A 13,548-nucleotide genomic window follows, 5' to 3' on the forward strand; every position below is an offset into this window, starting at 1 on the left:
CTGCTCCAGCTGTAGTGCCTGCCTGGTGAAGGGACAGGCCTAGAAGGGGGAAGTGCAGAGGGAGCGTCATTACTGTATTCCAGGGTATTATTTTGCATATGGATATCATTATTGCTTTCTAGAATTACACTCATTAAGTGCAAATAAAAGAATTAAAAACATTTATATAAATATGGAACTAGTACTATCCATGTATAATGTGCATCCTTATTCTTCAAAAATTTGGGCTAAAAATGAGCATTATACATAGCAGAATACAATACTTAAGTTGGGTTTTATCCCCTTTTAAGTGAAAAATACAGAACTGAAGTCCAAATATGCTGTTTGGGGGAAAAAATAGCAAGTTATTTGTTTTTCATTTTTCAGAAAGTCAGTGCTCCGAATACTGGTATAAAACAACTGTAGTTTTTTTTTTAATTATTAAATCATAGCTGTGTACATTAATGCGATCATGGGGCACCATACACTGGTTTTATAGACCGTTTGACACATTTTCATCACACTGGTTAACATAGCCTTCCTTGGTGTTAGTTACTCCCGTATTGAGAGGTCAGTATGTTGGAGTGACAACTTTGTTTTTAGCTGGTGACTTCACCTTGATCAGAACTGTTAAGCTTAGTTATCTTTATTCCCTCCTTTGGAAAATTAAGAAGCTGAATGACATATATTATCACGTTACTGTAACTGGCTTTAATGCATTTCCCTAATGATTGATGATGTTCACCACCATTCTACATACTTACTACCATTGCATATGTTCTTTTGTGCAGTGTCTAGTTAGATCTTTGCCCTTTTTAAAATTATGTTATTACTGAGTTTTTAGAGGTTCTTATATATTCTGGATTCAAGTCCTTTATCAGACATATGCTTTGCAGAGATTTTCTCCTAGTCCACATTGTGACTTGTCTTTTCATTCCATTAATATAGTGTCTCTGAATTTTAGAAGTTTTTAATTTCGGGGAAGTCCAGTGTATCAATCTTACATGGATTGTGCTTTTGGCGTACTATCTAAAAAATCTTTGCCTAGCCCAGAGTTGTAAAGATTTTTTTCTGTTTCTTTTTTTTTTTTACCCCCTGGCCAAAAAAAAATTTCAGATTTTACATGTAGGTCTGTGATGGATTTTGAGTTACTTTTTGTAAATAGTGCCAAATAAGTACTAAAGGATTTTTGGGGTTTTGTTTTGGTTTTTGCATATGGATAGCTAGTTTTTCCAACACTGTTTGTTGAAAGGACTATCCTTTTTATTCCAAACTGCTTTGGGCCTTTGTCAAATTTCAGTTCATACATATGTGGGTCTGTTTCTGTATTAGGTCTGTTGATCTGTGTGTATATTTAGATTCCAGTACTACAGTTTTGAATACTATAGCTTTATAACAAGTCTTGAAATCAGTTGGAGCTAGCTGTTCTACTTTGTTCTTTTTCAGTGTTGTTTTGGCTGTTATAGACTCTTGGCATATCTGTGTAAATTTTAGAGTAAGCTTGTCCAGTTTTGCAGAAAACACCTGCTGAGATTTTGATTGGGATTACACTGAATCTGTAGTTCACTTTGAGGATACTTGATGTCTTAACAATAAGAGTCTTCTAGCCTTGAAGAAGTCTTTTAAAATTAATAAAAGTCTTTTAAATTTCTCTTAAGCAATTGTTTAGTCATTTTCAGTGTGCATTATATTTTCAAAGATAATGTCCCTAAGTATTATAATTTTTGTCTTCATATAAATTCTTTTAAATTGCAATTTCTGATTGTTAGTTGTTAATGTATAAAAATTGAATTAGGGACCATGATGGCGGATGGGACGGACATGTAGCCCACCTTTCCCAGGTCATCAGGTGAGAGGAAGGGGGGGTCTGGATCTTTTCCCCACGTGGAATGTTGGTGTGGACAGACAGCTGGAGATGTGCAGTGAATTGGCGGATTGCTGTATATGAGGTGTCATTTAAAACCACGGACTCTGTTGTAGAGATTTTTCCTGTTTGACGGTGCTGGCCGGCAGGCCCCTCCCTCATGGAGGACAGCAGCTTGCAATTCCTGGCAAAACCCAATTGACGAAAATTTATTCCTGAGCCGAGTTTAGTGACCCGAAAGGGATCCTACTCAGAGCCACAAGGGACTAGGCAACCCGATGGAAAATTGAAGGGAAGGGATGCAGTCCAGGAAACAGACATTTTGAATTGTCCGAAATGGTGGACACCTTACCCCAGAACAACAGGAGTGATTAAATAGACTGGACCATTCCTGGTGGGGATTATTGATGTGGGCTGGCAGTTCAGGCTGCGCCGTGAACTGGCGGGTGGCTGGACTCAAAACTCCAGATTCAAAAGTGAGACTCTGAGCCACAAAAACTGAGGATAAGGTCTCCGGGTGCTGCAGCCACGGGAGCTGCAGCAGCTAAAGGCAGCGACAGCCAGCACCCTCCCCCATAGCCAATTGCAGTTAGCAGTTTATGGGAAAACATGGGAGCAGAGTGTAAAGATCTGTGAAGCATGGACTCCTGCATCGAGTTCGGAGGTCGGATAGGAGTGCTGTCTGGAACAGAGCAGCTGGGCTTGGACAATAATTAGGTAATAAACTTTTACAGAAACTCCAAAATGGTGATTGGCCAGGTAGGGTAGTCATGGTAACAGTGTAAACCGTGAACCAGGTATAAGTCTGAGAACCACTCACAGCGCCACCTGGTGTCCAGAAAGTATATTGCATTATAAATATATTCTTGCGAAACCTGATCCCTATGTCATACATAAAGATGTATGTTTCTACACATTTACAAGAATAATATTTTTATTGTTGGTGCTTTTTTTTTCCCTTTTCCTCATCACTTTCTGGGAGGAACTATTGTTAATTAATTAATTTATTTTTTTATTTTTTTTTTCTATTTTTAATTTTTTCTTTCTTTTTAACTTCTATATGAACACCACTTTTTTTTCTTTTTTTCTACTTTTTCCCTTCTCTCTTCCTCTTCTTGCTTTCTTATGGTTTCTGAGAATGCTTACATCAGATTTTTAGAGGTGTTTTTGTTTGTTCATTTTGTTTCTTTGTTTTATACCTTTTTTCCCAATTATCTCACGATTATCATTATTTTTATTGTAGTTTTTTGTTGTTGTCCGTGTATGTATGTGTATCTGATTGTGCATCTGTGGGCTTGTGTGTCTGGTAGCCTTTTTTATCTATCTATTTGTTCATTTGGCCTCAATGAGTTTGGTGTTTTGCTAAATCCTCGGGTTGGCTATTTTCCCCAACTCCAATTTTCACATTCAACAATAACAAGCAGGAGGCTAGAGCTGACAGCTAATCGTGCTGTGAATACAAACCTGCAGGAGTAAAGACAGGGCCTGAGGCACAGGTTCTGGGAACTCAAAACAACTTCTCTGCTGCAGGGGAATTTAGTAGGGACAGAAACAAATTCCCACAAAGTTGTTCTGTTCTGTCAGTAACATCAATCAGGGGCAGGGCTGGAACTGAGTGAACACACCCCAGCCTCTATCAAGCGCCGGAGGTTGTCAGGCCTCACCTCTCCCTGCTGGATAGAGACAGAAAGCGGCGGCCTGGCTGAGCAGATATAGATTTCCTTGTGATTAAGGCAGGTGCAAATCCCTGGAGTATCTACTTACTGGAGGCAACTGTGTCAGAGCCATGCGGGCTATCAGTGACTGGGTGTGACAGAGGTGCGAGGTGGGGAAGGAGGCATCAACCTTCCCAGACTAATCTATTTGCTGGATGGATCCTCCTGACTTCACAGAGCAAAGGAGCAAGTCATATTTGAGTTGTCAACAGACACCTGCAGTCCAGTTGCCAGAGATCTTTTAAGCTCTCCCACCTGAGACAGGTGCTGACTGAGACAATTGGTTTGGACCTTTTGAACTGAGCCAGTCGCCTGAGGACTATTCAATTGGTGCCCTGGGTGTGTGGTTGTAGGAAGGTTTGATTTTCCTTTTCCAAGTGTTGCCTGTAGGGGGTGGCGTGACCTAATTGCTGGTATTTCTACACAGCTGAGACTTCAACCCAGAGTAACTGTTTCACTAGGGTCGAACAGAAACCAGCTGAAAACAAGACAGAACCACTTAGCCCCGCTACACCAAACAGGGCCCCAGTCTCTCATGCCACAGCACTGTACGGGTCCTCGACAAAGCTCCAGGGGAAAAATCAAAGGGTGTAAAACAATCATGGGGTGGAATTGGTGGGAAAACTCTGGTAACATCAATAACCAGAATAGAGCAAACCCCCCCAAGGAAAGATATGGCAGATGTAACTGAAGATCCCATTCATAAACAACTGGCCGAGATGTCAGAAATCGAATTCAGAATTTGGATTGCAAACAAGATTAATAAAGTGGAGGAAAATTTGGAATTAGATATTTGAGCAGCAATTCAAAAGTCAGTATTAGGAATTCGAGGTGACATGCAAAAGTTATCTCAAAAATTTAACAAATTTAAAGACAAAACCACCAAAGATTTTGATGCACTGAAGCAAAAATTTGCAGCCCTCAAAGATCTGAAAAATACAATAGAATCCCTCAGTAACAGAGTGGAGCAAGCAGAAGAAAGGATCTCTGACATTGAAGACAAAGCTTTTGAATGCTCCCAAACTCTCAAAGAGGAAGATAAATGGAGAACAAAAACGGATCATGCTCAGAGAGTTCTGGGATAATTCGAAAAAGGCTAATATCCGCTTCATTGGAATCCCTGAAAGTGATGAAGTGGCTTTCCACAGCACAGAGGCCCTTCTCCATGAAATAATGAAAGAGAATTTTCCAGATATGCCAAGAGATTCTGAAATTCAGGTAGCAGACAGTTTCAGAACCCCAGCACGACTCAATCTGAATAAGACATCCTCCAGGTATATCATAATTAACTTCACTAAAGTTAATATGAAGGAGAAAATTCTGAAAGCAGCCAGACATAAGAAATCCATTACCTACAAAGGGAAGAATATTAGAATGACTGCAGATCTCTCTACTGAAAATTGTCAAACCAGAAGAGGGTGGTCATCGACTTTTAATCTCCTAAAACAAAATAATGTTCAACCCCAGATCCTATATCTAGCTAAACTGAGTTTTATTTATGATGGAAAAATTAAATACTTTAATGACATTCATATGTTGAAGAAATTTGCCATAACCAAACCAGCTCTTCAGGATATTCTCAGACCTATCCTCCACAATGACCACCCCAATCCTGTACCACAAAAGTAAACTCACTCAGAAACTTTTGATCAAACTCCAACTTCCAGAGTGGTGAAAGGATTAAAAATGTCCACTGGACTTTCGAAAAACTTGATACCCCCAATTTTACCAGACTTATCAATATTCTCCATTAATGTGAACAGCTTAAACTGTCCTCTAAAGAGGCACAGGTTAGCTGACTGGATACAAAAACTCAGGCCAGATATTTGCTGCATACAGGAGTCACATCTTACGTTAAAATATAAATATAGACTCAGGGTGAAAGGATGGTCATCCATATTTCAGGCAAATGGTAATCAGAAAAAAGCAGGTGTTGCAATTCTATTTGCAGACACAATAGTCTTTAAACCAACAAAAATGAGGGATAAGAATGGCCACTTCATATTTTTTAAGGGTAAGACTCTATGATGAGATTTCAATTATGAATATCTATGCGCCTCAATTTATAAGAGAAACTCTACCAGACATGAACAACTTGATTTCCTCCAGCTCCATAATAGTTGGAGATTTCAACACTCCTTTGGCAGTGTTGGATCAATTCTCCAATAAGAAGCTGAGCAAAGAAATTTTAGATTTAAACCTAACCATCTAACATTTGGATTTAGCAGACATCTACAGAACATTTCATCCCAACAAAACTGAATACACTTACTTCTCATCAGCTCACGGAACATACTCCAAAATCGATCACATCTTAGGTCACAAGTCTACCCTAAGTAAATTTAAAGGAATAGAAATTATTCCTTGCATCTTCTCGGACCACCATCGAATAAAAGCGGAACTCAGTAACAACAGGAATCTTCATACTCATACAAAAACATGGAAGTTAAATAACCTTATGCTGAATGATAGCTGGGTCAGAGATGAGATTATGAAGGAAATTGCTAAATTTTTGGAATAAAACAATAATGAAGACATGAATTATCAGAACCTCTGGGATACCGCAAAGGCAGTCCTAAGAGGGAAATTTATAGCACTGCAAGCCTTCCTCAAAAGTACGAAAATAGAAGAAGTTAACAGCTTAATGGGACATCTCAAGCAACTGGAAAAGGAAGAACATTCCAACCCCAAACCCAGTAGAAGAAAAGAAATAACCAAAATTAGAGCAGAATGAAATGAAATTGAAAACAAACGAATTATACAACAGATCAATATTATCAAAAAGTTGGTTTTTTGAAAAGGTCAATAAAATAGATAAACCTCTGGCTAACCTAATCAGAAAAAAAAGGAGTAAAAGCTCTTATTTCATCAATCAGAAATGACAAAGACGAAATAACAGACTCCTCAGAAATTCAAAAAATCCTTAATGAATATTACAAGAAATTTTATTCTCAGAAATATGAAAATCTGAATGAAATTGACCAATACTTGGAAGCACGTCACCTTCCAAGACTTAGCCAGAATCAAGTGGAAATGTTGAACAGGCCAATATCAAATTCTGAAATAGCATCAACCATACGAAATCTCCCTAAAAAGAAAACCCCAGGACCAGATGGCTTCATGTCAGAATTCTACCAAACCTTTAGAGAACTAGTACCTATATTACTCAACCTGTTCCAAAATGTAGAAAAAGACAGAAGACTACCCAACACATTCTATGAAGCAAACATCACACTGATCCCCAAACCAGGAAAAGAACCAACAAGAAAAGAAAATTGTAGACCAATATCACTAATGAATATAGATGCAAAAATATTCAACAAGATCCTAACAATCCAGCAACACATCAAACACATTATATATCATGACAAGGTCGGTTTTATCCCAGGGTCTCAAGGCTGGTTCAATATACGTAAATCTATAAGTATAATTCAGCACATAAACAAATGAAAACAAAGACCATATGATTCTCTCAATTGATGCAGAAAAAGCTTTTGATAATATCCAGCATCCCTTCATGATCAGAACACTTAAGAAAATTGGTATAGAAGGGACATTTCTTACACTGACAGAGGCCATCTACAGCAAACCCACAGCCAATATCGTATTGAATGCAGTTAAATTGAAATCATTTCCACTCAGATCAGGAGCCAGACAAGGCTGCCCATTGTCCCCACTGCTCTTTAACATGGTAATGGAAGTTTTAGCCACTGCAATTTGGGAAGACAAGGCGATCAAGGGTATCCATATAGGGTCAGAAGAGATAAAACTTTCGCTCTTCACAGATGATATGATTGTATATCTGGAAAACACTAGAGATTCTACTACAAAACTCTTAGAAGTGATCAAGGAATACAGCAGCATCTCAGGTTACAAAATCGACATTCATAAATTGGTAGCTTTTATATATACCAACAATAGTCAAGCTGAAAAAACAGTTAAGGACACTATTCCATTCACAGTAGTGCCAAAGAAGATGAAATATTTGGAAGTTTATCTAACAAAGGATGTGAAAGATCTCTATAAAGAGAATTATGAAACTCTAAGAAAAGAAATAGCTGAAAATGTTAACAAATGGAAAAACATACCATGCTCATGGCTGGGAAGAATTAACATTGTTAAAATGTCCATACTACCCAAAGCAATATACAATTTTAATGCAATCCCTATTAAAGCTCCACTGTCATACTTTAAAGATCTTGAAAAATAATACTTCGTTTTATAAGGAATCAGAAAAAACCTCGAATAGCCAAGACATTACTCAGAAATAAAAACAAAGCAGGAGGACTCACGCTACCTGACCTCAGACTATACTATAAATTGATAGTGATCAAATCAGCATGGTACTGGCACAAAAACAGAGAAGGAGATGTCTGGAAGAGAATAGAGAACCAAGAGATGAATCCAGCTACTTACCGTTATTTGATCTTTGACAAGCCAATTAAAAGCATTCACTGCAGAAAAGATTCCCTATTTAACAAATGGTGCTGGGTGAACTGGCTGGCAACCTGTAGAAGACTGAAACTTGACCCATACCTTTCACCATTAACTAAGATAAACTCTCACTGGATTAAAGATTTAAACTTAAGACATGAAAGTATGAAAGTACTAGAAGAGAGTGCAAAGAAAACCCTTGAAGAAATCGGACTGGGCAAGTATTTCATGAGGAGGATGACCCAAGCAATTGAAGCAGCTTCAAAAATACACTACTGGGACCTGATCAAACTAAAAAGCTTCTGCACAGCCAAGAACACAATAAATAAAACAAGCAGACAGCCCTCAGAATGGGAGAAGATATTTGCAGGTTATGTCTCTGACAAAGGTTTAATAACCAGAATCCACATAGAACTCAAAAGTAAAAGCAAGAAAAGAACAAGTGATCCCATCGCAGGCTGGGCAAGGGACTTGAAAAGAAACTTCTCTGAAGAAGGCAGGCACATGGCCTACAGACATATGAAAAAATGCTCAACATCTTTAATCATCAGAGAAATGCAAATCAAAACTACCTTGAGATACCATCTAACTCCAGTAAGATTAGCCCAAATCAAAAAATCCCAAGACCAGAGATGCTGGCGTGGATGTGGAGAAAAGGGAACACTTCTACACTGCTGGTGGGAATGCAAATTAATACATTCCTTTCGGAAAGATGTTTGGTGAACACTGAGAGATCTAAAAGTAGATCTGCCATTCAATCCTATAATTCCTCTACTAGGTATATACCCAGAAGACCAAAAACCACATTATAACAAAGATATTTGTACCAGAATGTTTATTGCAGCCCAATTCATAATTGCTCAGTCATGGAAAAAGCCCAAGTGCCCATCAATCCACGAATGGAGTAATAAATTGTATATGTACACCATGGAATATTATGCATTATTAAAGAAAGATGGAGACTTTACCTCTTTCATGTTTACATGGATGAAGCTGAACATATTCTTCTTAGTAAAGTATCTCAAGAATGGAAGAAAAAGTATCCAATGTACTCAGCCCTACTATGAAACTAATTTATGGCTTTCATATGAAAGCTATAACCCAGCTATAACCCAAGAACAGGGGGAAAGGGAAGGGAGGGAGGGGGAGGTGGGTTGAGGGTGGGTGATTGGTGGGATTACACCTGCGGTGCATGTTACAAGGGTATGTGTGAAACTTAGTAAATGTAGAATGTAAATGTCTTAATGCAATAACTAAGAAAATGCCAGGAAAGCTATATTAACCAGTGTTATGAAAATGTGTCAAACTCTCTATAAAACCAGTGTATGGTGCCCCATGTTCACATTAATGTACACAGCTATGATTTAATAATAGAAAAAAAAGAAAATAAATAAAAATTGAATTAGTAGAGTCCATCGAATTTATTTTACACACACTTTTACTCCTTCCTTTCTAATGTAAATGCCTTCTTTTTCCTTTTTTGCTTTATTGCACTGGCTAACACCTCTTCTACAGTGTTTCAATAGAAATCCTAAAAGTGGGCATGCTTTTGCTTTTCATGTTCTCAGGGACATAGGAGTCAATCTCTTATCATTAAATTTCATGTTACAATGGGTCTTTTGTAGATGTCCTTGATCAAGTTGAGAAAGTACTCTTTATTCCTAGTTTTCTCTGAGTCTTTATCAGAAATGTATGTGGAATTACATTGTTCAAGACATGTTAATGGCTTTTACTGTCTCTATTGAGATGATTAGCTAGTTTTTCTTTTTTTAGTTTGTTAATATACTGAATTAAGTTTTATTTTCAAGTGTTAAACCAATCCTGGATTTTTGGGCTAAGCCCCACATGGTCATGATGTTTTATCTTTGTATATGTTGTTGGTTTCACTTTACTATTAATAATATTTTATTAAGGAGTTTTGTGCCTATATTCCTAAGATATTAGCATGTAGTTTTCTTTTCTAGTAATGTCTTTGTATTAGTACTGGTATAATGCTGACCTCAAATAATAAGTGGGGAAAAATTCCTTCTTCTCCATTTTTTTGGCAGTTTGTGTAGAATTAGTATCACTTCTTCCTCTATGTTTGGTAGAATTTACAGTGAGGCCATCTGCCTAGAAGATTTTTAACTACAAGTCTAATTTCTTCAAAAGATACAGAGATTTTCAGGTTGTTCCTTCTTGTGCTTGGATAATTTGTGTCTTTTAGGCAATTTGTTTCGTCTTGTCAAATACAGGCATGAAGTTTTGGTAGTATTTCTTCAATAACCTTTTAATATCTGTAGACTCTACTGTCACTTACTTATGATATTGGCAAAATTATGTTATAAAGGACTTATGTTTTGGATTCTTACATACTTTTGACCCCTTTACCATTGTTCACCACTTTCATACCTGGCTATATTATTTTATCTAAAATTTGTCAGATATTGAAATGACTACTTCGGCTTTCTTTTGATTAATGTTAGCATAGTATATATTTCTAACCTATTTGTGTCTTTATATTTAAAATGCATTTCTTCAGGTCTTCCCTTTTTATCTAACAGTCTCTGCCTTTGAATTGGGATTTTAGATAATTTACACTTAATGTATTATTGATATGGCTAGGCTTAAGTGTATCATTGTGACAGTTTGTTTTTTGTTTGTCTTTTCTCTGTTATTTTCTTTCTTTTCCTTGTTTTCTGCCACCTTGTCAATTGAGTAGTTTTTAATCTCCCTTTTTGGCTTATTACAATGTTCTTACCAGATCTTACTTCTCAGAAATATATGGTTTAATTAATTTACGGGGGGGCTCAAGTATTATTATTTCTTTAACAGAGCCCTGTGCTTGTGAATCACTGAACTATGTGAGAGAACTCTATATGGTTGCTTCCAACTTATTAGCTATATGACTTTGGGCAAGTTATGTGACATTTCTTAATTGGATTTACTCATCTAAGTGGACAAGAAAACATATGTATCTAGAAGTTAAAAATGTTTAAAATATTTTGAGTAGTACTATGTTCATGTGGTTTAAACTTTAAAAGATAAAAATAGATTCAATGTATTCAATGTATTTTATACTTTCTTGATTTTTTAATTGTAAATAAATTTTCTATTAAGTAGATAATTTAAGTAAAATTATTTTCATAAACCAGAATGAAAACATTTATTTTTGTCACAGGTATTGACAATTTTTTAAAAACTTAGTTTCTTGAATTATTAATATGATATATATTATAATTTTCAACATTACTGTGTAATATTTGTAGTTTCTAGAGAAAAGGAAAAAGTATGTCAGATTTTTCCCAGTGCATAAGAGGACTTTTCACCTTGACTTTAGAACAGGAGTATGTGTTAGGAAATCCATTTAATGCATTTTTTTTTTTTTGGTGCATTTTTCATAGGTTTTGATTCCCACCATGGCCATCACACAATTTCGGTTATTTAAAGTTTGTACCTGCCTAGCAGCAGTATTCTCATTCCTAAAGAGATTAATATGCAGGTAAGTAAGTTTTGTGTTCAGACTTACCTGTTTATCTCCTTGTTTTTTGGATACCTTTGTAACTTCAAAAGGGCAGGACAGATCATATTTAAGCTAAATATCTCAATTGGAGAATTCATTGTTAATCCCTAGCGTTTTTTAAATATTTTTTCTCTACTTCAGTACTATAAGGTAGAGGTTCATTTGTTTTTGCTCTCAAATTCTTACATCTTCCATTTAAAAAAACATGCATAACACTATAGAATTTAAAAAATAAGCAAACCATTATTAGAATCATCACAGAGCTTTGATGTACATAACTGTTTCATTATTGAAATGTTTTTAAATTGTCAGTGAAAGTAGGCATAGGAATTTCTGTCTATACAACAGTATTAAAGTTATTTTTATATTAAAAAACTTTAACAGAGAATTATAAGCAAAATAGCTTGGTCTCTTAAATAACACTCCAGAATATGAATATGCGGGTTGTCCAAATTTTGCCTTACTAGGTCTTCTGAAGACGAGAATTCCTTCTATTTTGTCACAGGACCATATCCTAGAGCTGTGGATTCCAAACTGTGTGCTGAGGTGCCTCAGAGCTTCACTGGAATTCATGGGGCTACCATAGGATATTTAAAATTTTCCTTGAAACAGTGATACTGATAGTCCACATCTGTTGGACACTGTACAGACTCCTAACTCAAAGTGGTTCCGATTTGTAACATTAAATTCTGTAGTGCTTTTTTTATGATGTTCTTAAATATTTGAGTGTGTTAAATTTTAAATAAAAGTGAGTACTGCACCAAAATTAATTTAGAACAGAAAATTTAAGTGGCAGTCTCCAGTCTGATTACAAGGCTTGAGACGCTGTGTAGTGTCCAACAGGCACACACATTTCATTACTAAGTATAGTAATTGTGGTTATTTAAGAATTAATTAAAAACGTTACTTCTTCTTTACACTTATGTGTATTTTTTAAGTGGCTACTAAGCAGTTAGGATATATATAAGTATTAAGGTGATTGGTTCTTAACTATTCAGTGGAACTCTTTGGCTTAAGGGTGCTTTGAAAACGTTATTGACACACTAACAGTAGAGTATTGATTATAAAAGAGGAGATGGACAGCATTTGGCTCTCCTTTTAATAGACATGATTTAAAAGTTGTACAGAGAATTCTGTTCATAGCCTCTTGCCAGAGTTTAGTCACAGCCCCCCAGCTGGAAGGAAGGCTAGGAAATGGCCTTTTGATAGCTGCTGAAACTCTGGGAATTAAGTGCCATTGAATTTATTGCTAGAGGGAGAGTGGTCTGGGATTTTAAAAAATTAACTATTCTAGGGCATCGGACTAGGAACAATTGGATAAAATAGAGTAGAGATGATCACTGGAAAAGATGAGATAAAGAAGAATGGGACTGTTGAAATCACCCAAGGGGACAGGATTTGAGAGGTAGAAAAAATAGTGAATAAATGTTCAGACTGTCAGAGAATGAGGAGGACTTGTCAGTTCACTAGCTAATGCAGTATAAAAATGGATATTAATTACCAGAAGGTAAGAAGTTAAAGGAAGTATTGTGTTAACAGTGGTGATGAATTATAGGTATTTTCTTTTTGCCGCCTGTATTTTCTAAAATTATCATTGAATATAAATTGCTTCTAGGGTAAGAAATTGAGTTGATTTTAAGAATATTAAGAATATTCCTATTGTCACTGTAAATTTCTGTTAATATAAATTATTTATGATTGATTTTAAGTTCAGTTTTAAAGAAAATAGGCCATATGTTAGGATAATTTTCTCTTAGGTGTCAAAAAGAACCTAGATCGTGTGCTCCCAGATGCCAGGCTGTTTTCATAAACTTCATTAAAAGACTATATTACTTTTATGTTCACCTTTAAAGTATAACTTCCAATCTTATAAGAAAAATAACCGATTTCAATTAGCACTTAGTAGATGCTTTGAATATCTACATTTTACAAATGAGGCTATTGAGTCTGAGAGGTTGAATAATTCTAACTGAACATCATAGAAGTAACATTGGGAACTATGGTTTACACAGGTACCACAGTCCACATTCTTAACAACTGAATTACATTGTGTC

General features: G+C 36.1%; 1 protein-coding gene across 2 annotated transcripts in view; it reads left to right on the forward strand.

The window, feature by feature from the left end:
* EBAG9 (estrogen receptor binding site associated antigen 9) overlaps positions 1–13,548 on the forward strand; it is a 37,234-nt gene that overhangs the window by 5,832 nt on the left and 17,854 nt on the right. For both annotated transcript variants that reach the window (XM_053559210.1, XM_053559211.1), the window contains exon 2: positions 11,376–11,473. In XM_053559210.1, coding sequence (XP_053415185.1) covers positions 11,391–11,473 — 83 coding nt within the window. In that variant the 5' untranslated portion in view covers positions 11,376–11,390. The remainder of the gene's footprint in view (positions 1–11,375; positions 11,474–13,548) is intronic.

The sequence above is a fragment of the Nycticebus coucang genome, chromosome 13, assembly GCF_027406575.1.
Source record: "Nycticebus coucang isolate mNycCou1 chromosome 13, mNycCou1.pri, whole genome shotgun sequence".
Classification (NCBI taxonomy): domain Eukaryota; kingdom Metazoa; phylum Chordata; class Mammalia; order Primates; family Lorisidae; genus Nycticebus; species Nycticebus coucang.